At 33.6% G+C, this 26,941-nt stretch overlaps 2 protein-coding genes across 4 annotated transcripts in view; one reads left to right on the top strand and one right to left on the bottom strand.

The window, feature by feature from the left end:
* LOC126811339 (stereocilin) overlaps positions 1-4,549 on the bottom strand; it is a 44,801-nt gene extending 40,252 nt beyond the window's left edge. The window contains exon 1 of the mRNA XM_050536852.2: positions 4,445-4,549. The gene's annotated coding sequence lies outside the window, so the exon portion shown is untranslated. The remainder of the gene's footprint in view (positions 1-4,444) is intronic.
* A 2,043-nt stretch (positions 4,550-6,592) lies between these two features.
* Positions 6,593-26,335, top strand: LOC126811341 (axin-1). 3 transcript variants are annotated; one of them, XM_050536854.2, is made up of 11 exons: positions 6,593-7,215; positions 11,308-12,348; positions 13,175-13,321; positions 17,067-17,172; positions 17,972-18,115; positions 18,601-19,223; positions 21,751-21,897; positions 23,078-23,299; positions 23,888-24,007; positions 24,265-24,441; positions 24,838-26,335. In XM_050536854.2, the coding sequence occupies exons 2-11, from the start codon at positions 11,375-11,377 to the stop codon at positions 24,965-24,967; spliced, it is 2,790 nt and encodes a 929-aa protein (XP_050392811.2). In that variant the 5' UTR covers positions 6,593-7,215; positions 11,308-11,374; the 3' UTR covers positions 24,968-26,335. The 3 variants fall into 3 exon arrangements, with proteins under 3 accessions (XP_050392811.2, XP_050392812.2, XP_050392813.2); XM_050536855.2 differs by having other exon boundaries at positions 6,596-6,736; XM_050536856.2 differs by lacking the exon at positions 6,593-7,215 and adding an exon at positions 7,659-7,772.
* The last annotated feature ends 606 nt before the right edge of the window (positions 26,336-26,941 follow it).

Consider the following 26,941-nt stretch of genomic DNA (forward strand, 5'->3'; position numbering starts at 1 on the left):
AGGGCGAAAATTGGACCGAAGGGTTCCTTTCATTTAGGCTCTGTCGATAAAGATGTGAGAAGAGATCAAAGGGATACAGCAGAAGCAGAACGGTTGCAATTCCAGATACATAAGCAATATGAAGCAGATGCATCCCCCTTCGCGTCGTCGTCTTCGCAAGACATTAATATAGAGTGCAGCTCAGAAGAGTCTAAAAAATCAACAACTTAATTGTAGTGCAATGCTTTCGGTCTAGCCTACTTCCAGAGAACATGCTATACTCTATTAACTTTGAAGCTATACACAGTCATTGGCCAAAACTAATGAACCTTTCTCAATGTGGTATTTGTGAATCTGCTCTCACAGAGGACTTTTCTGACCAGGAACTGCAGGAAGCATTGCTGAATGGTACCAAGCTGTATGTACCTAACTACCTTCAGACAGTGGCCATGACGTCTGAGACTTCCCATTCTGTATACGGACGTGAAGCAAGGCACAAACACGTCGTGACTGAAGTTCTAAGTCGCAAAATGAGACCTTTTGTTGCTTCTAAAGGTCATTACAGTGAAACATTTGATGAACTTTTGATCTGCGCTTGATCTTGGCTTTCTACATGTGTTTTGGTGCAAAACCTCGGGATTTTAAAAAATGATTTTTTTTCACAAAAAGTGGTGAAAAAGGGAATTTTTTTTGGTGAAATTTATTACGTTATAAAATAGGTTTCCTCAAAAAGCAATTGAAGCCAGAGATGTGATATTTTTTTCTTGTGAATATAATACCAAGTTATAAATATCTCGACTAGTCAAAATGTCGTATTTTTAAAAAAAATGAGGAAACTCGACAAGCCTTAATATACACAGTCGACTTTATCAGTGGCGGCACCACTAAAGACCATGCGCGCAAAAATGAAATGAAATGGGGTTTAACGTCCTACTGTTCTGCTCCGACTGGGCTAATGAAGACGGGGTCACGCGCGCAAACGAATTAGGGAAATAGAGGCCTACTATAACTGTTAGTCCCGAAATGACATAATAATTGTTCAGTGGACGTTAAATACAATTTCTCTCTCAAATTTACCCGATAGGCCTTATTACGAATGTCAGACTTAGATAAAATAAGTTCGTTCGTTCCTGTAGTGATATCGTAGATAATATAAAATAAGGAACTGCTGGTGCTTTAATACGTTGTCCGCGGGGCAGATGTCCAAGTTTGATTAACCTCTCCAATGAACAGCTCTGAGCGGTCAAGATCAAAGGGACTGTTAACCCCAGAAATTACGTTTCTATGCATAAGGGACCAGTGCTTATTGTTAGACACATGATTCTTTAGTAGAGTTAATTTCCCTAGCCAATTACGATCAAATAATTTTGCAATTAGAAAATTGTCCTGCTTCCTTCACTGTTGTAATGAGAATAATCTCCGATGAGCAGTTCTTGTATCAAAAAAAAAAATTGCAAAATTAACTTTAGGGGTGCTAAATTGATATTGACCAAGAATGATGAAATAACTTTGCTAGTTTAAAATTTGTCCGGCTTTCTTCACTGATGCTATGAATATTATCAAATACAATATGATTTTTTTTTTAATTCACATGTCTGCATCACCAGCCAGAAATGTTTCTGCAATGTATAATTACATGTGAAGTTGAACTTTACAATGTTAAAGAACATGGGTCTGACATTTATATGAATTTTAATGAATTCTTTAATCTACTATATTTCTTTTTGTATTTTATAAAATATATAAGACATTAGACAAACTTTAAGTATGATCAGAGTGTGACAGATGTGTAGTTTTATCGACCAATTTTCTTTAGATAAGGAGGATTTTCAGTCCCGTAAAACGGACAAACAATCTTCAGAGCGGCATGATCAAAGAGAAATTATAATCGCACGTTGAGGCTACCGAACGGTCGGCACGCGCCGACTTCTTTGTAACCAAACCCTGGGTCTTTGTGATGGATGATTAAAATGATTAAATTTCACTTTGAAATAATAGTTGCATCAACACGTATTCGGCAATTAAAAAATCTGCTTGAATTAGTTTTCTTTAATACAGACCTCGATCACTGATAGATTAGCCTTTTGTATTATAAGCTATATGGAATATCAAAGCAAGAATTGACTTCTGGATGATTGATGTCTCTTATAACTTGTCTGTAATATTTATACAACAGCTCTGTAGTCCAGAAGGTGTGGGTGTGATGATTCTGTGGTCTTCATTAGAATCAGGGTCGGATTTACTCAAAGCAAACAAGTCCGCATAATCAAATAGGTATACTTTATATACATAACATTGTTTAGCGTTTCATTGTCAGAAATCATTATGTGTGTATTATTCAGGTATGAAAATGTGTTGGTTAAACATGCATTATGCAAGAGTAAAATCTGCCTATTACAAGTCTTTCTTTAGGCCTGAAATGTTATCTAAATTATCAATTAGGCATTAATTAACTTATTCAGACCATAATAAACTCTCGATGTCAAGGCTAGCCTTCGATGTTGGCTGGATTAGATTCCTATATGCCACTAACGGCCGTTGATAATTAAATCAGAAAAAGTGGATAATCGAGACTATGCTGTTTATATTAATGATTTTAGTGATGATGACCGAGACTATGCAAAAATTTCACCCACTTCTTTCTCGGCTCATAGTGGATCAATTTGACTGAAATTTTCAGCAAATTACCTTTACACTATCTAGTTTTTAACTATTATAGCGAGAACTGCCATCTCTTTATCTTATCTCCCATAATGTATCTTTAAGGATGAAAACAAATTTTAAAGAAAGACAAATGTTGCCGAGAGGGGCGATGTTGCAGTAAATTGCAATGTCATCCGGAACACCGCTGTATTGCTTGGAGCCATCCATTATTGTTTTCATATTGACATTCGGGTTATCTTTGACACAGTATATTTTGTCATCACTATTTTATGTCAGGGTAAACGACTTTGTCATTATCTTTGACAATATTGAATTGGCTGTGTTTTGTTCGACAGTTAGTGCTCTACTGTCTATGGACATTATATATATGCTTTATATAAAAATTACAGAACCAAGGGGAGCGAGTGGAGAATTATTTTTCGGACATTTTGTGGGCGTATATTGTCACCTGTACACATTATCCAGTGGTTGTACCCTGTCCACAAAGTCTTGTGAACACTGTATTTGCAGGTATTGTTGATAATGGCGTTGACCGCAACAATAGTGTCGCATAGGTCGGTTCCTTAGTTTGCCTGCCCCCAACCCCACACCACAATACACATAAACAGTGTCGGATTACTAAGGCGTGTGGGGTGCAACTGTGCCAGGGTCCCAAAGTTCAGTGAGTGTGTGTGTGTTTTTTTGGGTTTTTTTTGGGGGGGGGGGGTGCAATGAAAGATACACCCAACATGCGAGCAGGGAAATCAAGGCTCATCCCCTCGTGTCAAGGAATGCTGATTATCTATAGGGTTTGTCCCTGGCGGACAGACGAAACAGCCGTGACACCAAAATGACAATCATTCAGGATCGTTGGGTGCTTAGCATATAATTAAATATAAATTTGACAAAGATTGTGGCTTGTCGGGGGTCGACAAACTTCGTACATGTTTCGCATTTTGCGTAATGGGTAGGGTCCATAACCCAAGATATTGCGGTCAGTATGCGCACCAAAATCGAACCATAATCTTTTGATCCTTAATACACGTATATATTTTAAATTTCATCAAAATGGGATAAAAATTGTAACTTGTATGTCCACAAACAATTGTGAACGGACTTATTTGATTGAAGTTTACTTCACGACAATTTGATATTGGCATGCAATGTTAACCATATTAGGTCTTAATCCGACAGTGCACGCAAAACATACCTAAACTATAATTCAACAAAAATTGTGAATGGAGTGGATCAAAAATAACGTCTAAATATGGAATTACGCGTCTGAAAATGGTAATATCCATTATAGCTACATATACAATATGTAATAATATAATTGGATTGATATTGTGCAATTTAAACATCATTCCACACCTCACAAAGGACGGTTCATTAATTAATTAACCGGTATCTTATTTCAAGAATATTTGATATAATAAAACAGGATTAACTTTATGGATTCAGTACAGATCAAAGAATGTAAATATATTTGTTTTTATAAGGTATTTTTTTTTAAGTCCATTACGTGGCATTGTTAGGTGTATAGGATAATTACACCTGTTCTACCCGACAATTACAAACGATAAAGGGCACATTGATATAGGTTATAGCGTCAACAATGGCATATCAGTGGGTAACAAAACCTGATTTCTTTGATCTTGTAGCGCATAAAACCAACAGCTTGCCGGCCTCAGTTGGCTTCCACCCTTAATTAAATACTTCAAAGGAAAATTTGTCAACACTGAAATTGATTTTCTTTAATCCTCTATGAAAACCATATATTGTCTGCCGTAGGATGAACTATAATTAAATTACGGATACATACCAAATGAAACCTTGACATTAGGCTATAGCCTTTAGTCATAATCTTAAATACTACATCAAATTCTGGCTGACCTGTACACTCACTAGCATGCTTGGTTTCAAATATCTTGTGGCATAGTGTATACATAGTTGGTCTTTTTTGTTTTGTGTCCCGTGTACAGGATGACAGCTTATACTTTAAAGTGAAATACCACCGAGAACTAATTCTTACATCACGTTTTGTTTTTTTTTATTATTATTTCACGTTTCCTCTAATTTAAGTTATAACTAATTCGACAGGTAAACCTATATTTTAAAGAGTAATGGATCATTGGGATCTGTCTAGGATTCTAAAAACAATATCCAAAATGAAGTCTGCCATCTTTTCTTACATTCTTTACGACGCATCAAATATCAAAATCTCAAAACCATTCTATTTCTTAAGATGTACCTTCTAATCGTCGTCATTACATGACAAGAAACACGTTTCAACTCCATAGATTAAAGAGTAGTAGGCCTAGAATTACCTATTTACAAAGACGACGCTATATTTGTTTGAAAACAACAAAGAGGGCTTCGGTTGTTAGCCTGTTTGAAGAGATGAAAAAATGGATAATTTCAAAAGGGCTTTACTGATAGACCCAGATCAAAAGAGAATAGAAATCAAACGAATTCATTACTAAAAGTAATTGTAACCGTCCTTTGTATATTTTGCATGATTTCAGATCAAAACCATTATTTATTATTATTAGAAGGGAAAATGATTATATATATTAAGAGCCGACAAAGGTTTTATTACATTGATACCGATTTGAGACATTAATTAACGATTATTGATAATTGGTTGTGTAATCTAGTGCCATGTATGGTGTACACTAATTCATCTATCTTTGTTGGAATTTGGTTCTTAAGAAAGACGATTAGAATTTGAAGAGAACCTGTATATATACCTATTATCGGTATCGAGCCATCCTACAATAACCGTACTTAGAGCTTACGAAAATGTACAGATAAGCCGAACGTCAAATACAGGGGTTTTAATCGTTTACCCCTATATTTTTTTCAGGTTGATATGACATACCTCAATCGTCTTCTCTTTATTATCATTCCCCCACCACCCACCACCACTCCAACGAAATGCACACATGCCCCCATTAATATCAAACGTATACAGTATTCAAAGTTTTATTCGCGTATTTCCTTCATTTCATTGGGTTTCCATTCACCACTCATAGATATCAATTATACGCAATGAGCAATAAATGGGATTTTCACCGACTTTGACTAAGTCAGGGTTATTTTTTAAACGAAGAAAGTATTATCCATTTTGTTTACATTAATTATCCATTTCGTCCTTTGTGAAGAAACCAAAGACACACACATCTGTCCGCAAAGATGAAAGGAAGACTTTTTGGAATGGTGCCAAATGTTATCATAAACTATGATTTTATGCCCTTAAAAAACTCCTTTTAAAATGGCTTAGGTATGGTTTTTCTATAACCCTATCCCTATATTCTCAAAACATTTTTGTCGTGTCTGTGACGTTTGTTCCTAGCTATACAGCCCTCTACCGTAGACGCTGTTCTCTTGTGATTTACAAGTGTGCTTAATACACTAACCAAAAACATCAAAGGCGGCCTCCGGCAAATGTGTAATTTATAAGGGCAAAGCATTGTCAGAAAGAAAACAAAATTATTCAATTATTAATGAAGAAATCCACACTGAAACGATGACCGTGATGATCTGCGTAATGCAGGGTAAAAGAATTAAAAAATGTTTTTTATTTACTTTGTCAAAATTACAGCTAATTAAAGCGATAAGTAATCAACGACGGCGGTAAACATCAAAGCCTCCAAATTCTCTCAACTTCGTGTTGCTATCGGAAGCAATAAAATTGTAACATAGTGCAATGGGTTGAATAGACTGTTACTTTTTGTTTAAAAATGAATGTTTGGCATAAAAATATTTAAAATACAAAATATTCATTAAATAAATGTATCTGCTTAATAAACTTTCATCCAAAATAAACAAGGAGTTACCGAATTAACCTTATTATTTGGTAAAATACACTACCTATTTTCTTCTGCATATTAGACTCGCCCAACAGATTTCTTTCAGTGTGTTTCCACCTCAATTTTGATTGGCGCGGCTCTTCTAAAAGGCATGACGTCATGTAGTATGGGGGGATTGTCGGCGGCGGGCATGTGGCTTTGATCTTCTGCATTCAAACTTTTCAAATCGCCATCATCGTTTTTGTTCCTTTCAACTGTTGTTTTCAGTCGAGATAGCCTTTGTGTGAAACCGCAATGCAAAGGTAAGCTCTATCTGTTATCCTCCTATGGAGCTTGCCATATGCCTATGTATATAGTGATACGACCCAGTAAGTAGCAAACCGCGTTCCAACCTAGTGAGACGGCGTCAGCACCACCACCTCTACATTTCTAGTGTAATTCGTTTACTCTGTTTATTAAATGTGTGATGAAGTTTATTACCATGGATTTACGTACATCGCCATAGAAAAACATGATATTGAAAAGGATTTATTTACGTGGTAAAGTTAAATGTCTACTTTTAGATATTATTTTCGGAATCCCCAGCTAAAAATAGGACTAGGGGAGTAGATCTACCTTGCAAAATAAAGGCTAACATAACAATGATAGACATTAGTTTAAGTTCACAAGTTATTCTCGTTCAGTAGTGCGCTGTGGATTATAGACCGAGTTCAAAAGGACACATTTCGCCTTCAACTCTTCTCCTGACATACAAGTTGTTTTATAGTTATATACATGGATGGTAAGTCAAAAAGTGGCAAATATGTGGAATTATGTGTATAGTGTATCGTTTTGTATGTAACATTAGGACCAACAGACAGGGCATGTTACTTGTCCAATACTTCGGATAACGATATGACTGGATGGATTATTATAGTTAAACAATTATCGTAGGGTGAACAATTTTTTGGGAAAATAATGGTTTACATTTTTTCATCTTGTTTTTCTTTTGTTTTATTTAATTTTCGGAATTTACAATGTATACCGACATAAACACTGTTCAACAGGTCGTCCATATGTAATTTTTAAAGTCTAAACATATTTGTATTTTTAGAAAACATTGTTTAGGTGATAAAAAGTTCCGATAAACTTCGGTGATTGATATTAAAATTGTCTATAACTGCATCCAATGTCTAAAGTTAGCGATCGAGCGAAATGTTGCTGACAGCGCCACCATTTGCATAGAGAGTAATGGCGGCCTCGTGCATCTGAAAATTACAAGATCGACGTACTATTTTATGTCTTGAACGTTCCTTTCGAAGAGAAACTATTTAAAATTCGATGCATGGGTATCTCAAGGTGACATACGACTTCTACCTTTACTAGGAGGCATTTGTTCAGTTTATTTCAGACGTATGGCTGCCTGAACATCCAACATGTTTAAGACTCAAATTCTTGTTAGCCGAGCTAGATATATTGAGCCACTTGGTGAGAAAATGTGATGGCTATAGGCTAGAAGCGCTTCTATTCTTTTCAAGATAGGTCATAAAATAGGTTAGGTCTTCACTTGCAACGTATCTCTTTTATTTAACTATAGATAATGGGTTATGTTAAACAAAAACAAGGGATATAAAGCTCATATTGATTGCAACAATGTAATACATTGTCTTCAAAGGTCTATTATCTAGAGTGGGTTATTTTTGTTATTAATCTATGTTAGAAGGGGTAGGTATGGGTAAGCATACATTGTATATTATATACTAATACTACTTTGACAAAAAAAATCATATCAGGTATTCTATCAAAATTGAGTAGACATACCCTGCTTTATGCTCAATATTATGAGTTAATAATAGGTAGGAGTGTAATTAAATTAAATTTAGACATCAGTAACTACGATACCTAAATAAAAGACAAAAGACTTTAATTCGACACAGAATATTTCCTCAAGTAAAATATCATTTGTAGATTGTGACATGTTGATATGGTCGAGTCAATTCTGATTTCTGAGATAACATGAAGATTGAACTGGATGTCTGAATCCATGTCAGTATGCAAATTTTAGATTAAAATCATGAGTATAAGAGAGCATATTTGAAAAGGCTGAAGGTACTACAGTCTGTGTAATCAGAGCTTTTTGCCAGTACAAGCATAATTCTGAAGTTGAATGTGAAATTCATAAACTACATGTACGGCTATTATTATTCTGACTTTTCAGTTTACCTTTTGGGATTTCAGTGGTACGATACACAATACTTCTCAATTGCTTGAAGTTGCTACCACCTTGTATCAATTGGCCGAATGTTCTGTGATGTGACATAACACTATCTTTTCTGAAAATTGCTAATGCCAGGATGATATTTTCAGAACAAAACATGTCAAAATGTTGCAAACCAGTACAGTACAATAGGCCCATTATGTCACATTGTAAAGATTCTTTCCACACACATCTAAGGGGAGAATGAAAACACATTTGGATCAGTTAAGCCTATACAGTTACATGTAGGTTACCTTATGCATATAGGTCTGTTTATGCACTAAACAGGAGGCATGTACCTGTAGGTAGATTGTGAGTATTCATGTTGTAGGTAGATTGTGAGTTAAGAGTAAGTATTTTACCCTTGAGGTACCGGTATTTAATGTTTTAATAATAGAACAAAAATAACTGGCACTTTTTAAAAATAAGGAACTAGCTAGAGGTAATAAAACTAAAATATCAAATTTTGATTTAACAAAAAAGAGCACTGGCAGCAATACATGTACATTTACTTGCACATTGTTTATACAGATAGAATTTGAAAAAAAATTAGATTGAGGATTATATAGAAACACTACATCAGAGACTTTATCATAAGCTGTATGTATTTGATGTGTAAGATCAAAGGCAACTAAAGGCCTATCATTCATGTACATATAACCCACTTTCAAGAGTATCAGTGTGCAGATCAATTAGCAACAATTACCTCTGGAGCAAGAGCTTCAGTTTAATCAATACTGTCTTTGAGCATCCACATCTATAGATTGTAATGTTTAACATACCTTTGCTAAACATAGAGACCTTGAACACACATAATTTATTGAATTTTCAGCATTATGTGTTATTGTAGGCATTGCTATTCAACTTCAAGTGTTGGCATTAGGTTTGAGGTTCCATTCAGACCGTTTCAGTTAAAAGCTTTAGAACTCAGTGTGCACATGTACATGTACATGTAGGTCTAGTTATAAGTACAAAGGTATTTTGAAATAAGGAACTAAACAGTCATCTCCATTAAATATGTGGATTGCATTTGATGAGGCTTCTATTTCTAATGAAATTCAACTTAACGATCAGACAGTGTAAGTGTACATGTAGGTATGATATTGGTAATTAGTTAAATTTTATCTTTTTGAGACATTTGGGTGATTTATTATGATGGTCGATTTTCTTTTGTAAAGTGTTGATTTATTTTATGAAATAGGTATTTGGCTACTTTTGAAATTTAACATCCACAGATAGAACCAGTGTTGACATAACTGATTTTGTGTTTAACTGTTTAAGCCATTAGAGAAACTAAAATTAGTAAACAAACCGCTTAATGAAATTGAAACTTAATCATATAAATACCGTCCCATAATTAATAGAAATGACACTAGATCAATCGTATTGAGCACCCCTTTTTTTTTTAATTAACAGAAGTCTAGCTCCTTTAATTAGAACATTTTACGAAGTATACAATATACATACATGTATACATGTACCATACTTATATAATTCAAAATCACACAAGAAATATAACTGTAGATGTACTTGTCAGGTTTTAAAACTGACATGATGCTAACTTTTAAATTATAGGGCATGCAAGCCTACATTTACATTGTATATACATTAAAATTTAGTGTTAAAAGAACACTCTAATATCGCACTTACATGTGTAGTAAGAATAAAAGATAGATTTCTTGTGTAGGCAGGTCACTTGGTTCTTTTACCTGAGTCAGACACTGTTGTACCAGGTATAAAGGAAAGAAAGTTGTAAACACATGGTCGTACATAGGATTCTTTAACTATCTTGCCTTTGATAGTTTAAGGCTTTGAAGGTCCCTCTATGTCAGCAGCGTTTTATTACAGCTGAAGACTTCCTGCAGTACATCAAAGGAAGAAAAATTGGAGACCGTTTTTGACACACTCAAAGCAACTCATCAGAGCTAAACCTTTTTTAACCGACATTTCTGTGTTGAAATGTAGAGACCATTTATTTTCTTCATTTTTCCAAAATGACTACTCTTTACTCTTGTATAAGGGTAGTTTTCTCTGCCAGCTTAAAAGATGAAGAGGGTAGCCTTTTGGCTTAACAGAGCTTTGAATACTTTTGAAATATTTACTTAAAGTCATTTGAACATTAATTGCATAGTAAAGTCATTCCAAGTCTTTTAAAGCCAAGTGAATTTCAGAAGTAAAGTGGCTCTCAGGATTATAAAGTACTTAAAAAGTAGAAGACTGCTGTTAGTTTGTATGGAGTTAGTTAGTGTAACTTTACTTAGAATTGATAGATATATAGTCCAAGTTTGGTACCGTGAATAATAAAAATTAAATTGCACCTACATGCAGAAGAGACATAAACATTGTTTTCACCAAAAGTTAAGCTTGGTTTACACATTTCTTGGGCGTCATTGTGAAACAATCTATATTCCTGCTGACATATCTTGTCCTGATAATACATGTAATCTTTAGTTAACAAAACATTAAATTAAGGTTTCTGTAACAAATAGAACCCTCTCCGCAGGCATTCTTATCATTGGAACTCTGGTACTGGTTCTAATCCCCATTTTTTTGCAGTGGAAATCCCCACTTATAAAAAGATAACCTATTTAACTTCTCACTGCGGTAAACTTACACAGGTTCTTTTATATTTTTCAGATGTAAACACAGATTATCAGAACCATAGCATCTTGTGGTCAGTGATTGACCTCACACCCTTGTGAGGATGACCAGCAAGAAGGTGTTTGAATTTCTGAATGATTCAGGTGGAAACAACTTTACTGAATCGGCACCTCGACCGCCCGTTCCTGGAGAAGAAAATGAGCTCCATTCAAACGGTGGAATGTCAACCCGTAGTAGTGGCTCTCACAAGAGCCAAGTTTCAAGCAAAAGCCAGTCATCTGGTAAAAGTATGTCGTCCAGCAAAGGAGAGATGACACATTCTCCTGCAGCAACGCCTCGCAAATCAAATTTGGATAAAACTGGAGGTTCACTTAGTTGTTCTACCCAAGGACTGTTCAGTGATGATATGGACGCTCCTCTTGGGTTTGAACCAGAAGGAAGTGCTGCAAGTTCACCGCCCTTTACCGAAAATAGTACACCCCCACATTTAAAGTGGGCAGAAACACTGCATCATTTACTCAGTGATAGCGATGGTGTTGAATTATTTAAGGAATATTTAGAAAAAGAAAGTGGAGGGTGTTACGAAGTGGATTTTTGGTTTGCTTGTGAAGGATTAAGACAAAAAGATGAACAACAGTTACCAAGTGTAATAAAAGTGATATATAAAAAATTTGTGCGTCATGATAAAATAAAGTGTATTGATAAAGACACACGACAGGGAATAACAGACAAAATAAATCGAAAGGAACAAATGGATAGAACTATTTTCGATTCTGCACAAGCTGAAGTTGAAGGTTATATGAAAGGTGTGACATACCCTGCATTTTTAAACTCCGATTTCTATGTGCAATATGTGCAGAACTATGGCGATAGTCCTAAATCAAGCCGCTCTAGTGGTTCAAATAGTGCTAGGCCTGTATCCCAAGCGGGACTCCTACCGGCCCTTATTGAAGACAAAGAATTAGAAAGTGACCAATTAAATTATGGTTCTGTATCTAGTGTTTTGAATAAATCACATGGTCATAATTTTCAAAGACCAGAATTACCTGGTGCTAGAAGAACAGAAACTCTTACTGGGTAGGTTGTGCACAAATTATATTATACTTCCACATTTAAATATTTTTCTTCAATATGTTTAGTTTCATATTAATGTTGCTTCAAGCTTTATACATGTTACTGTTAATCTGTTTTATCACTACATGTAAGTCAGGGCTGTGGAAATATCAAAATTGTACATTGGGGCAAAGGGGGGTATTGGTAAGAATTTCACATGCATACATGTATGTACATGTAATACTGTATGTGCATGGGGAATTTTTTAAAAACTGTTTGAAAAGGGAAATCGAATTTGATCATTTGCTTTCTTTAAATTGACTACTGAGGTCTGAACCATGACATGCTTCTTCTTGATTAAAGGAAGAAAATGTTTCAGTGCCATATATACAAATTGTATATTAGTGAGCAGCTCATCAGTTAACTAAATTTATCATAACTTCTTTGTTTACCAAATTTAAATGTATGTGATTGAAGAAGTGTTAAGACCTTGCTATGTCATACCACAAAAGATTGCACTGTGCCATCAATATAAACAAACTATTTCTAACTATTAACATTTCAGTTATTTTGTCATTTATTGCTGCCTGACATCGTTAAAATTACACTTTGTCAACTACAACTTAGGTAGTATTAATGGTAAAATCGTCTTGAAACTTGGCAAATTAATCTTGTTTTATTATTTTGTCACAAACACCATTTCCACAACCCTGACCAAGTGACTATTAAATCTTCTAATGTACATGTGTAGGAATATCACTTTTTATTTTCTGATGTTTTCATTTTATTCTAAATACACTCTATTTATGTAGGAAACTCACTGTTAATTTTTTTCTTGCTCTCTGCATAGGTGCTCCCGATATACCTCACGAATGTTAAATTCTGCTTACCCAGCCCATGTTTCCTATGCCCCTGTATCTACTGTGGATAGTGAATTACAGAGTTTGTCCAGTGATGCCTTAACTGATGATACTATATCATTAACTGATAGTTCTGTGTAAGTAGTGAAATGTTTTTTTTATGCCTGTGAAGTGTGTATGAATGAGGTGTTTACTGTGTATGTTAGTCAACATTGTCATACTTTTAGTCTTGTGATATGACTTGATACAAAGTTGTGTCCTTTTGATCAGGGAATTTTAATACTGGACCTTCTAGGCCGTGTACAACATTCATGTAGGTGGCACTTTGTTCATTCTACGTGATTTACATGATTCTTAGATTCTGTCTGTAGTCAGTTCTTCCTGCAATTACACAATACCCTTTTCTCTTGTAAATTATATATAAGTATTCATGTACCTAAGGGTATGTAAAATTTCTGTGGTTATGCCTATATAAAATAAACGTGTGATGTCATCATTTGAAGTTGGGTCATCATTTGAAGTTGGCGTACCATAATTTCAGTGCCCTCGTGCAGTATCAGTACATCTATATTACTTAATGTCTCTCTCTAGACTGTTAAACTGCACTTAAGAATGTAATAATGAACATACTCTGTTCATTATTTTTATGCCATGTATCTAACGATAAGCAGCAAGTGACATACAACATCATGACAATTAAAGGCTCAATACCACTCTTGTTGTAACTGAATAATATGTCCCAATCTTTATTCTGGTCAACAAATTGTACTATTTTAGAATATTTCAATTAATTAATGATACAAATTTCATCTTGACACACCTTATTTAAAAATTTTGAAAAATTCAACATAATGGTTTGAAACGTCTAACGTAAACCTTTTCAAATGAAACTTCGATTTAAAAATAATTTTGAACCCCCTGGACAAGTAAAATAGTATTGAATGGATAATTTACACAACAGGTAGGACACTAACACATCTACATTAGGCTATTTTTTATCTTCTGGAGCTGTCAAGCCAGCAAGAGTGTTATTGTCCCTTCAAACACATTTTGATGATCAACCTTTTGTCCCTTCATCTAACGATAAGAGCAAGTGACATACAACATCATGACAATTAAACACATTTTGATGATCAACCTTTTGTCCCTTCATGCTAACATATTAATATAAAAAGTGAAATTTAACTTTTTTTAAAACTAAAAATCAAAATATGTATTACTAATCACAAATTCTTCACAAAAAATAACCAGGGTGATTTTCTTTTACAAATTTTATGTGTACATGTACACATGTACATACATGATGGGAATAAAAGTTTTTCTCATGTTTTGGTATTATTCAAACTTATGATAGTAATAAAATAATGTTATCTTGAGATCAAATATATGTTTGATATACATGTACATCAATGAGAATTCAGATTTCAAAGTTGTCTTCCCAACCGTTTTTCTTTTCAAAATTTACTATAAATTTATTGATCACAAGAGAGGGGTAAAGGTGGGGTGAAAAAAATATTCAAATCCTTTCATGTATTTCCTTTTAACAAAAGCGATATAAATGGTTGAACTGTTTGAGTTATTTAATATATTATGTAAAGAACCTCATTTTATTTTATATTCGGTTCTGGTTGAGTGATGAACATAAGTCATGGTGTGACAATCAACTCTGAGCTTACCTTTCAAAATGCTTTGATCAGTGAGGTAGAGAAAAAGAAATAAAGATATGTAGATTACTACAGGGACATTTTGCTAAAGGCTCTCTGCTTTTTATTTTATCTTTTAGTAGGTTTACTTTCATGTAGAAAATAAGAACTTTAAAGCTTGCTCTTAAAATTTTTGTAGCTACACATTTCTTAATAGATCTCTTGTAATTATAGAATTATTTAAGTGTGCAATTGTTCATGTAAAATATTCATTCACACTCTTTTTGATTTTGAACCCCTTTCCTTTCTCTTAGAAATTATAAATGTAGATGAACTGAACATGAATCATATTTATAATTGGTTAAGGAATTTCACATCATGTACTGTATGTACATAATGTAACTGAATCGGTGAACATTTACATGAATGAACAAATGTACATACTACATGTACAGGCAATTAAGAAGACATTGACCCTTTATAGACATGTTTGTTACTTGTACGTGGACAGCATGTCTGTAAACATCAAAGAGAATTTATATTACAGAGTTTCATTATTAAAATTTACACATGTACAGTGTCGACCTAAATATCTAAATGAAAGTTGTGACAACACAGTTCCGTAAAAAAGGTTATAAAATACACGAACTATGAATTCTGTTATATTATTTGTAAACTTACACATCTTTAAACTCAGACCCTAAATTCTCAAAGCATTCTCAGACCTAAGTTAAGAAAATACTTAACTTTCAATCACTGTTTATAAGAAACATCTTTAATCCAGAAACACAAAAATTTTCCCATAGGTTCTTATTGATACATTAAAATAACAAAAGTTTTATAAAGGGCTATGTTTTAGTTAAATAAGGCAAACAATTTTGAGTAAATTCTTAACTTAAGTCTGAGAATGCATTATGAACTCTGGGCCTTAAATTTGTAATATTTTTTGATTATTTATGTTTTTAGATCATTAGTTTAGCCTTTATCAATAATCACCCATTATCAGCCACTATAGACTTTATTGCTTTATTTCTTATGTTTGAGAGCTTAACATAGTTAACAAAGGCCACGTTTTCTCATTTGTAATTAAATTGTACTTGAAACCTATTACTGAGACATGTGCACATGTGAGGAGTGTATTGTCCTATTGCCTTTGAAACATGTAGACTATTATAGTGTGAACAGTTTCTTGGATCGATTGGGCCTTTAGTTATCAGTCAGCCTTATCAAAACTGTGGACTTCAAAGGCTTTGCTTTACCACCGTGAAGAAATTTATGCACTGTTGATAAAAGGGACAGCCACTTTTATAGTGAAGGAGCTTTTATCTAATGACTTGCTTTTTCTTTGATCTTGTCTTTACCTGGCCTAGCTAATCATATCCTAGAATATAGCAATCAAATTGAATACCATTAGCTTTGTAGCTTACATATTTTAGGTTCATATTTTATTAATATATGTTACTGTAATAAAAGGGAGAGCATGAGTGCATACATACATGTATGATGGGCTTATCCAATATTACACATGCTAAAATATCTTGTTTCAAGACAATTGTGTTTCTGGGTTCATGTATATTGTGCGGAATTTTTAAAATGATATTTTTTAAGAACATGTTAGATTATACATACATGGATTGAAGAATGACAGTTATCCAAGAAAAAAAGTAGCAAAATGTATTCATTACTTCCTGTATTTCAATGAAACCTTAGCAATGACAGGTTAAATGCTTCAAAATATTCAAAATTGAAATATTGTTCATACTTCTGGTGAAGCATTATACATCAGTTTTAAGTAAACCATAAAATACAATAAATGCTATATAACGATATTGTTGGAATAGCACAATGTAGGCCTACATGTACATATACATGTACCTCAATTTGTGTAGTTACATGGACATGTCCATGTATCAAAAGGGATGAAAAGAAAAAATGTAATACAGTTGTTGTTATAAATAGCCAACCTCCTTTAAATATGAAGGTCAATGGAACTTCTAATGACCGATATGTACATGTATTAATCAAACAAAATAAAAACAAAACAAAATAAATAAAAAAGACTACCTGGTATTTGTTAGTAAAATTTAAAACCCACAAAAAGGTTGGTCATATCTTTTGGTTTTCAGGTTTACAGACTAAAGTTTCTTAATCTTACATTTTAGCGCTAGTTAGCAAATCTGGAATTTGATTTAACTGTATCTTTAATATTCCTTCATGCATAATTTGATGTTTCTTACAGAGATGGTTTGTCCAATAGAAGCTGGAAGCGAAGTAGAAAGTCTATGAAAAATCAAGCTCAGGTTAATAGAGAAACAAGTGCTGGTCTCCATTCACACATTATACCTGTAAGTATATCATAGGGCATGCAAATAAAATGGACAGATCTAGCAATATTGCTTTGTATGAATGTTTGGGGGTTTGGATGGCTGAATGGTTAGCACGTGCGTGCTGTATCACATAGTCTGTCATTGAGTCAACTGGTTTTGATTCCCCGGTTGTACGTGACAAGGAATAGGATCGCCTGTCCAACCTCGTGGGTTTTCTCCAGGCCCTCAAGTTTCCTCCCACTCCTAAAGACCCCAACGCGCAAGCGAATTATGGAAATAAAATTGAACCATTTTTTAGTTTGTGTCGAGTGGACGTTAAACCCCATTTCTCTCTCTCTTGTATGAATGTTTCAGCTCTAATATCAAAATGATCGTTAGATTTGCTTAAATTTGCTTAACTCTTTTAAGGAATTTGTTGTTTGGTTGTATAAGTGATTTGATAATCAAGACGAACACTTACATGTACATTTGACTCTTCAACTTTAACAAGTACATGTGTAGACATAAACATGTATGTAGACACGGTTATCCATGCACTGTTGCATCTGGGGAGTTATTAGCTACCTCAAATGGAAAGTGAAAGTTTATGTTTGTTTGAAAAAACATCCCAGAGCTCCAGATACTTGCATACTACAAGGATCAATGTTTATACATAGTCTTTCACATGTAATGAACAGGTTCTATTTGCTAAAAGATATCTTGGAATAGTTTACAGTCTAATCATAATCTGACATTGAGCACACTTTCCAACTATTTGTGTACCCTTCGCAACCACTGTTTGTTTTATGACTAATTGTTTTTTGGGGTTTTTTTTTAGCGAACGGAAAGGGCACCAAAAGATAGAAATATAGCAGAAACTGATCCAAAGAAATTTGCCAGTCTGGTCATTGAAAAATTAAAACGGGTATATGAAGAACAAGAAATTGGAATAAAAATGGAAGAGAAATTAAAATGTTTAGAGGTTTGTAAATTTTCTTTGATTATGTGCTTCATTATGTAAGTGTACAAAACTTTGGAAACCATGCTGTATTTATAGTCCAGGGGTTCCAATTAAAATAAAGACTGAAGTTATGAACACAAGGTACAATTTTATGGATACACAATTATTGGGTTTAATACTAAGCGACGTTTCGACAAGGATACTCTCGTCTTTATCAAGCAAATCCTCTCCGAAACGTCGCTTAGTATTAAACTTAGTAATTGTGTATCAATAAAGTTGTACCTTGTGTTAATATGTTCAATTACTAAATGCCAATCAAAGAAGACTGAAGATATGGTTGTCTGTAATAAATGTTTATTTAGACCGTAGCAATAAATTTGGTATCACAGGTATGATTTAGCATTCTTGTTGACCTGTATCAATATGGTGTCAACTGTATTGTGAACATGACCTGAATAGTTGTTGGTTGATTATGTGAAAATACATGTGCTTTTTTCTCGTTATAGTATGATAAAGCTGAAGAGGAAAAAATGTCCTCCTCAATGGTAAAAAATACAACAGCGTCTTTCAATATACCATTCATACCTTCAAACTCTGTGATAGAAGATGAAACTGCTGAAAGTATTTTAGATCAACATTGTAGTAGAATTTGGGCAAGTTCAAGTCATCATACGCCTAGTGGACATTCACCTCCTAATAAATCCCCAACATTAGCACGTAAAAAATTCAATCAGTCCTTACCGGCCACAGGAACTGGATCCAGTGCCATACATTCACGTAGTTTACAACATCGCAAACGTGATTGTCTTTCGTCATTATCGTGTGATAGTGGTGTAGGAGATGAAAAATCAGGAAAAGAGACACATAAACACATTCATCATCATCATCACCATCATCATCAACCACGGACATCTAAAACGCGGATGGAAAAAGAAGCCCAACATGCGAGTATGTCATGTTGGACTGATGTGCTTGGACAGGGTAATCGTAGTGTTACGAGTAAAAAGAAAGCCAGCAAATGTGTTAAATCGTCTGATAGTAGCAGTTATATTGATAGTGGAATTAGTACTGTGTATGATAAAGAATCCCTACCTCCAATGCCTAATTTAATGGATCCTACAAGTTCCAAGTAAGTATAATATAAAAATTCAATACATTGACAGAAACATAAATACAAAAATTGCATGTGTTATTAGATAAAAACATCAAGATAACTGGAAACCCTAAGTGCACATTGTTAGGGGTATTTTGCAAAAAATGGCATTACAAAATTTAACCCAACTTGAGTGATTTATTTCACAAAAAGCTACGATTTTATTCCTAAGATTTTATGAACATATCTGTAAATGCATGTAGTATATAACTACATGAGTAGCTGAGAAAAGATATATGTATTTATGTAGTTAAATATAGACAAAATATCAGTATTCCAATGACACCATCTCATGCAAATTGCCAAATACATTGACGCCCACTAAATGTTGCAGTGAACTAGCAACAGCCTAAAACTGCTTTGTTGAAGGGGGGGGGGGGTCTGTGGTCTAGTGGTTTTAACGTGTGCATGTGAAATCACAAGATCTATCATTGTGTAAAGTGGCTTGGTTTCGATTCCCTGCTTGAATGTGACAAGAAGTAGGGTTGCCTGTTTAACCTTGTGGGTTTTATCAGGTTCCTATGGTTTCCTCCCACTGTTAAAGACCCCTACGCAAATTATTAAAATAAAATTTAACCATATGTTTTTCCCCGAAATGACCTAGTTTGTGTCGAGTGGATGTTAAACCCCATTTCTCTCTCTATGCTTTGGTGAAAAGTATAAATTTTCATGGATTCAATACAGATTTGGGTCCAAAATAAAATTGTTGATTCCATATTGGATTTGTTAGATGACCACCCTGTCTTTGTTAAATATGTTACTTCTATAGATAAGTCAATGTTAAGATTAACTGATGTTGTGTTGTAAGCCAAAAGTTATAATAGCAGCTGATTTCCACTTAATTGTTTGAAACAAAATTTTTGAGGTGGACACATCACTAAGGAAATAACATCAGATCAGTCCAATTCAAACTTTGACAAATCATTTGGATAATATGTAGTAACCTCACATGTATATGAATTGAATGTCCTTTTTTTATGCACCAACCGTGCCATACAGTGTACTATATGGGCATTTGCACTGATATCAGATAGCCTGCTCTTATTTCAAATTCCAACTGTCAAGGGTTCTTTACATGTACGTGCATGAGTATGTAAAGACAGACCCTAGGTTTTTGTCCCATCCTAATAACTAGACACTGTCCCCGCAAGGCTCTCCTTAACCCTTAACATAAAGCCATTATTATAATCATGACATATTGTTCGTAATTTATTGTTGAATCAAACAAAGTAAGGCATTAATTAATGCAGTTCAAAGATGCTATTAAATTTATTGGGACCAGAGATTAATAGTATTTTTAACCAGATTACTCAATTATTTGAATCTGAAAAGCTTAAACGATGTAAAAATCAATAGTCCAACAAAAAAGTGCACAAAGAACTTTAATAGAAAACTCCACTAAGATATAAATGGTTTAATTTGTCATAGGAATCAAAGGATCATTATCACTGGAAATCTCAAAAAGATTAGATCATGAAATGAATAGGAAAATTGATTTATTGTACATGTGATCATGGCAATCCTCTTGATGAGAACATATCAAAAGATGTATTAAAACATTTGTGACTCTTTGTACAGCATTTTGTTATTAATTACTCCTTGTAAAGGCTAAAAAAAATCCTTCCTAAGTTACCCAAATTTCTTTTTTGAGTTTGGAGCTTTGGAGATTCTACACATGGCAGAAACAAAGTAACCCAAGGCAAGATCAAAGAACTACGGTCTTTCTGCCAAGATGGTTGCTGTCTGCTAGCTAGGAATAATGGCAACTTCAAAGCCTCTTCTTTGTGAATGCCAGTAGGCTAAATGAAGAACAGCTGTGTTCAGAGGCTCTTAGAAGCTCACTTCTAAAGCTTTGTACTTATCCCTCAGGAGATGAGCACTAGAAAGAGTATTAAATTTCTTGTGTTTCATGAAAAGAGAAAAGCATAACGTTAAAAAAATTAGAAATAGAGTCAATGATAATTTGTTTACTTCCCTTTTATGATGGTAAAATTAGGATTAGTCTGATAGCTTTACAGAAATGGTCATACTTTAAAGTATACATGTAGCAGCTTCTTTTAATTAATCCTAAAAATTTGAACTTGAAAAGGATTCTTAATTAAAAACTCTGATTAGATTTTAATTTCAATTTTAATAAGTTTAAACTCTTTAATAGATAACCATTAATTTTGATTATAATAAAAGATTATTTTAATTAATATAATAATTTATTTTAATTACATGTATTATAATATTATCTACATTAATACCTTCCATACCCGACAAATGCTATTAAATTTCTTTTTGAATATTTTGCCTAATTTCTGAGACCTGCTAATTTGTATTATCAGTTACACCTGCTTTGCTTTCAAACGATTGTACAATATTAGCATGTGATATATTTGCTGTGCTCCTACAGTTACAGACCCATTGAGCCAATGATAAACAATAAACAGATACTAGATAAGCTTATAAATTATATTAAAAAAATTAAACATTAATGATTATGCTATTGTCATTGCAGGGTTCTTTCTTGGATGTTGGAGAGTGATCGTGTTGCAGAACCATCAAGTGGCTATCAAGATTCCGATAAAAGTTCCAGTAATCGCAAATCACATGCAGCTCGGCTTAACCATTCAGCCAGTGCTTCTTTACCATCCCATAAGCAAGGGTAAATTATTACTGTTTACATGTATTTATGTATGATCAGTTCACTTTGTGTGCTTGAAAAGTTATTGTCCCCACGTCTTTCAAAGAAAGCCGGGGAGTCTAAAATATGGGTGATCTGTCTGTCCATCACACTTTAATGACAATCAATGTCTGCTTAGGCTAAGGCTAGATAAGCAATTTAGTTTATAGTTTCATTACACCTTGACTGGTTGATGATAGCCGTTTTTTGCTCAGATTAAGCAGAGCCATAAGCAATTTGTTTAATCAAGACTTCAGAGCATGATAACGTTGATTAAAACTTGGTGTATAGTTTTATAAACATGTACCTTGATGATCATTTTCTGCTTTTTTGTTGAGACTTCATATCACGATAACTTTCTAATTGAGGTTGAATGTCAAAACTTGGTGTAGGTGTTTATTAGGTGAATGCCGTGGTCAAAATATGAATGTCCAGTGATTGTTGTTATAAGAATATCTGCAATAGATATGTATTGTCTGGCTGACATACTAGGTGAATGATTCGGGGCAAATTACAGCCGACTTCATTCATCCGAAGTGGACACACTAGGCAAATTCTTCACCAGATTCACCAGTCGTTTACATCTCCTCATGTCACATAAAACATGGCCGCTACCAAGAAAAAGAAAAAAAAATAGCTGCAGCGGAGGATTTTTTTAAATTTTACGCCGTATGCGTCGGCATATAAAGAGGTGGGATAACAGGAGTGATTGGGCAAAAACCTGGATCCGTTACCGAGACACACAGGTTTTTTTTTGCTTCAACAAACTTGTTTGACATTGGTCGAGGAAGACGTTGGCGGTTATAAAGCCATAATAGTCGCCATTTTGTCTTCCAAAAAATCATCTCGATGCCAGTGATTGGCTAATGAATTCTACAATCGAGCAATGTCTTCAGCAAATATAAACGCGCTGAATGAAAATTTGGCCGAATATATCAAACATGTTTGAATTGAGCAAATCATATGGACACACTAGGCGATTGATCCAGTTGAACATTTCAGCCGAATGATTCCGCTAGTGTGTCCCCCGCTTTACATTATTTGTTACTCCATCTTCCCCATTTTTGAACAAATTAATATGGATTTTTTGACCTGGGAATGTAAGTAACCATTTTGATAAGTGTGAAATTTTAATATTTTCAATTTTTTTTTTTTTGTGCAGATCTAAGAAAGTCTGTGGCACACATACAAATAGCCGTTCTACGTCTGTGGAAAGAAGTGGTAACACATTACAGTCTTGGGTACCACCAAGTCAAGTTATGCCCAGTCAACCTTTTGCACAGGATACTATGATGCCATTGCCGCCACATCCTAACACCCGTACTCAGCTAGAAGAGGCAAAAAGAAGGCTGGAAGATTATCCTGGTTCACCAATCAAGTCAAAGTAAGTTGAAAAATCTCTTTAAAGGAGGAGTCCCAGATTGATTGTGCAGGTTTTCAAATCGATATATTTTCATAACAGTTTTACACAACTCATAAGGACTTTCGTTGTTCACCGATATCTGCCATTGCATTAATTCAAAAGGTCATGAGCACCAGAGCCATCGCCCAAAGATTTGGATGCAATCTCACTGCCACCCTGAGACTGGCCTATTGTTTCCAGTGGGCAGGGTCCAGTAAAAATCAGCCAAGGCCTGTACAGCAACGCGTGACAATGCCTCTAAACCAGGCACATTAATCAGAAATATTTCCGCTGCATTACGTCTCGTCAGCATTTCCAGTCTGTTTAACAATACACAACAATGAAGTAGCATAGGCTACTCTGTCACATGTACAATACTAACCAAAATATCATAACCCTCATAAAGTGACCTTAATATTTTCCCTCACTACCTTTCGATCCGACCCCAATCCATTAAAAATATACTATGTTGATAAAAATCAATATACATTACTAAATGATTTGAAATATTAGTTTTTTTCTGCAAGTTATGTTCCATTCTTTAAATATTATGTTAACAATTCATTTCAGATCTTTCACTGGTGTGTCAAAGGGCCATACAATGCAGTCTTGCTCGTCTCAGGTGCGGACAATGCCATCGGCTAAAACTGTACCATCCGATCTTGACAGATCAGGAAGTCAAACCTTAGAGTAAGTATTTGTATAGAAATAAATTGCAAAAATGGTTGAGTAGTAGAAACCAGTAGTTCTTTACTTCTGTATAAGAATAATTATATTTGTTTAGGCTACTATTTATTGATAGAATATAACAATTTTATAGAATTTTTTAATCTGTACTTTTATAGAATTTTTTAATCTGTACTTTTATAGAATTTTTTAATCTGTACTTTTATAATTTTTTAATCTGTATTTTTATATTTTAATCTGTATTTTTCTAATTTTTACAGTCGATCAGTGCTATCTAATAAATCAAACAATGCCAACGTATCTACCTCATCATCGAATACCACTGTAATTGGAATATATTTCGGAACAGAACCTATACCATATCGTCATACTTTACCAGGACGTAATATAACATTAGGCCAATTCAAAACTCTTATAACAAAGAAAGGAAACTTTAAGTAAGTATCATATGACATTATTGTAGAGTGATTTATATTTTATAAGATAATGATTTTTCCACGGAGGTGTAAATCCATGCCTTTCCACTGTAAGATTGATTGTTCAGTGAGATGATTTGGGAACCGTAAAAGCTGAATGAGAAAAAGCGAGTAAAAACAAATAACCAAGACTTATGTTGAGATTTGCATTTACATACCAACTATATTTTCTTGCTAAATTCAAATGGGTATTAATACTGCTAGGAATCAGCGGAAAAGCTGTTTCAAATTGACCTTTTCTCTTATTTTCTATAGCACTATTTTTGATTTACGTTTTATGTCCTGTAAATGGTGTGGTCTGTCAAGGAGTTGCTTTAAATTTATCATTTGTTTATATGATGTTATTCATAATTTCAGATATTTCTTCAAGACTGATAGTGATGAGTTTGGTGGGGAAGGTGCTGTCTTTGAACAAATAAGTGATGATAATGCCGTCTTACCAATGTGGGAAAACAAAATAGTTGCTAAAGTCGACAAGATTGAATAAGATGGTCATTTGAAGTGATTAAACGGGATATTATTTTATCATAAACGTCCTTAGAATAGGCAACATTCTTAAACTTTTCTTTCGATGCCATATGTAAGAATGTTAACTGCAATATTCTACTGATGTTAAAGATAATTAAATTTAATCCCCGTATTTGTTCAAGAACAGAAAATGTTGTGCATCAAATATCAGAGTAATCAAAGACAAAATGTTGTGAATGCCAAAAACTAGTTTACATTAATGTTAATTAAGTATATATATTATAAATAATAGTATATATATATATATAATGTATTTGTATATGACAAATGGCAAGAGGCATGGCCATTTTCTTTGTATAAACATGTATATAATGGATGATAATTAAAACCAATAATTTTATTGACTCAGGGGAAGACTCGCTGTCAGTGAGTACTATGTTTTATGTGGTGTTGACATGTTTTAAATATGGCAATGGTCATGCATTATATGAACGAACGGGTGATACCATAGGGTACAATCCTTTATTTCAGTTTCATGAATTTAAGCATATCAAACAAAACCAATCTGTTTAAACACTAAACAGTGTCATAGATTTTCATATAAATTACTTCAGCAATTTCTCATTAATCTGCATGACATTAATGAATTGATTGCTACAATATTTTTGTTTTAAATCAAATATATTACAAAATCTATTTGAGTGCTTTATCTCTTTTATTGTCTCCTTTTTTTATAAGAGCAAAATTTTATTCAACAAATCAAATTTATTTATTTTTAATACAATTAAATGTTTTGTTTGACTATTTTGATCAAATGAAATTTCGGAATGTGAAAAATTGCTTTTTTAAAATTCAAAACCATTTTGGCAAGAGGCATTTAATATTAAATTAATACATTTACAGACATAAGATCAAAATATGCAATAATTTAAAGAAAAAAAATGCAAGAACAGTATTAATGTATGATTATTATATTGTGCCTTTATCAGTGCAACCTGTAATTTTCCATGCTGTGATAAGCTATCTAGAAAATGAACAAAAAGCACAAAGTGAATTTTTTTTCCTGATCAAATGAGAAACTTTATATTTCCTTTTAATTTATGTGTAAATTTAAATTCAAACTTATATATTATCTTTGTACACTGTTATGTTTTATTTGTGAATTGTGAGCATTTTGCATGTCCTCTTTGTAAACTAAACCTTATAATTAAAATACCAAAGTATAATTACATGTATAATGTTGTTTCTATAGAGAAATAACTGTATATATAAATATACAAATATATCAGTCTTCAATATTTAACATCAAGACAAATAGCCTTCATCAGACATTGTAAATTGTAACTTATTCATAACATGTCATAGGTAAAATGAATAAAGTTTGTATATCAATTTTACAATGGATCAATTGCTTTTTAATTCAATACCCCAACTCTTACAAGTCGGCTCCCCCATATCCCTGAAGCAATGGCCCGAGAAATCCCTCTCTGGCCATTGCTGGATTGGCTTCTGATACTTGAGCTTTTGAGGGAGTGTATCTATCAAATCTATCCCAAATACAGCAACATAACCAACATAACAGCCCTTTGTTTAATCTGGGGTCTTCCCTAAAACTTGGACAGTGATTTAAGGTATTAAAAACGGTGAAATTATTGTTTGTCTCCAAACTGTATTGTTTACATTGTATTTGATTTGATAGCCTCGTTTGTCACAAAATTAGTTTTTCTGCAATATTCTATGCGCTTGTTAATTGGGCATAATAAAATCGTGAGTCATGATGTAACATTATGTAAACATATATGGTCCAATTTAGAGCTCTGTTTAAAGCGTAATGATATTGTTACGCAGTTATCTATTGGTTATTAATCGGACTATTGACTAGTCATAATTTGGAACAGAAATTTGCTTCCTTTATAGCAGTGTTAGGTGGAATTAGGTATAATCAAACAAAACACTGCGAGTATGGCTCCCCCATGTTTTTCAAATATAATCC

This window comes from Patella vulgata, chromosome 2 (genome assembly GCF_932274485.2).
Source record: "Patella vulgata chromosome 2, xgPatVulg1.2, whole genome shotgun sequence".
NCBI lineage: Eukaryota > Metazoa > Mollusca > Gastropoda > Patellidae > Patella > Patella vulgata.

Bases quoted from the DNA above. Each gene is read 5' to 3' on its own strand.
- LOC126811341 (XM_050536854.2), top strand. From the start codon at position 11,375: ATGACCAGCAAGAAGGTGTTTGAATTTCTGAATGATTCAGGTGGAAAC. The intron at 12,349-13,174 runs GTAGGTTGTGCA...CTCTCTGCATAG, and splicing joins AGAACAGAAACTCTTACTGG to GTGCTCCCGATATACCTCAC. The intron at 21,898-23,077 runs GTAAATTATTAC...TTTTTTGTGCAG, and splicing joins TTACCATCCCATAAGCAAGG to ATCTAAGAAAGTCTGTGGCA.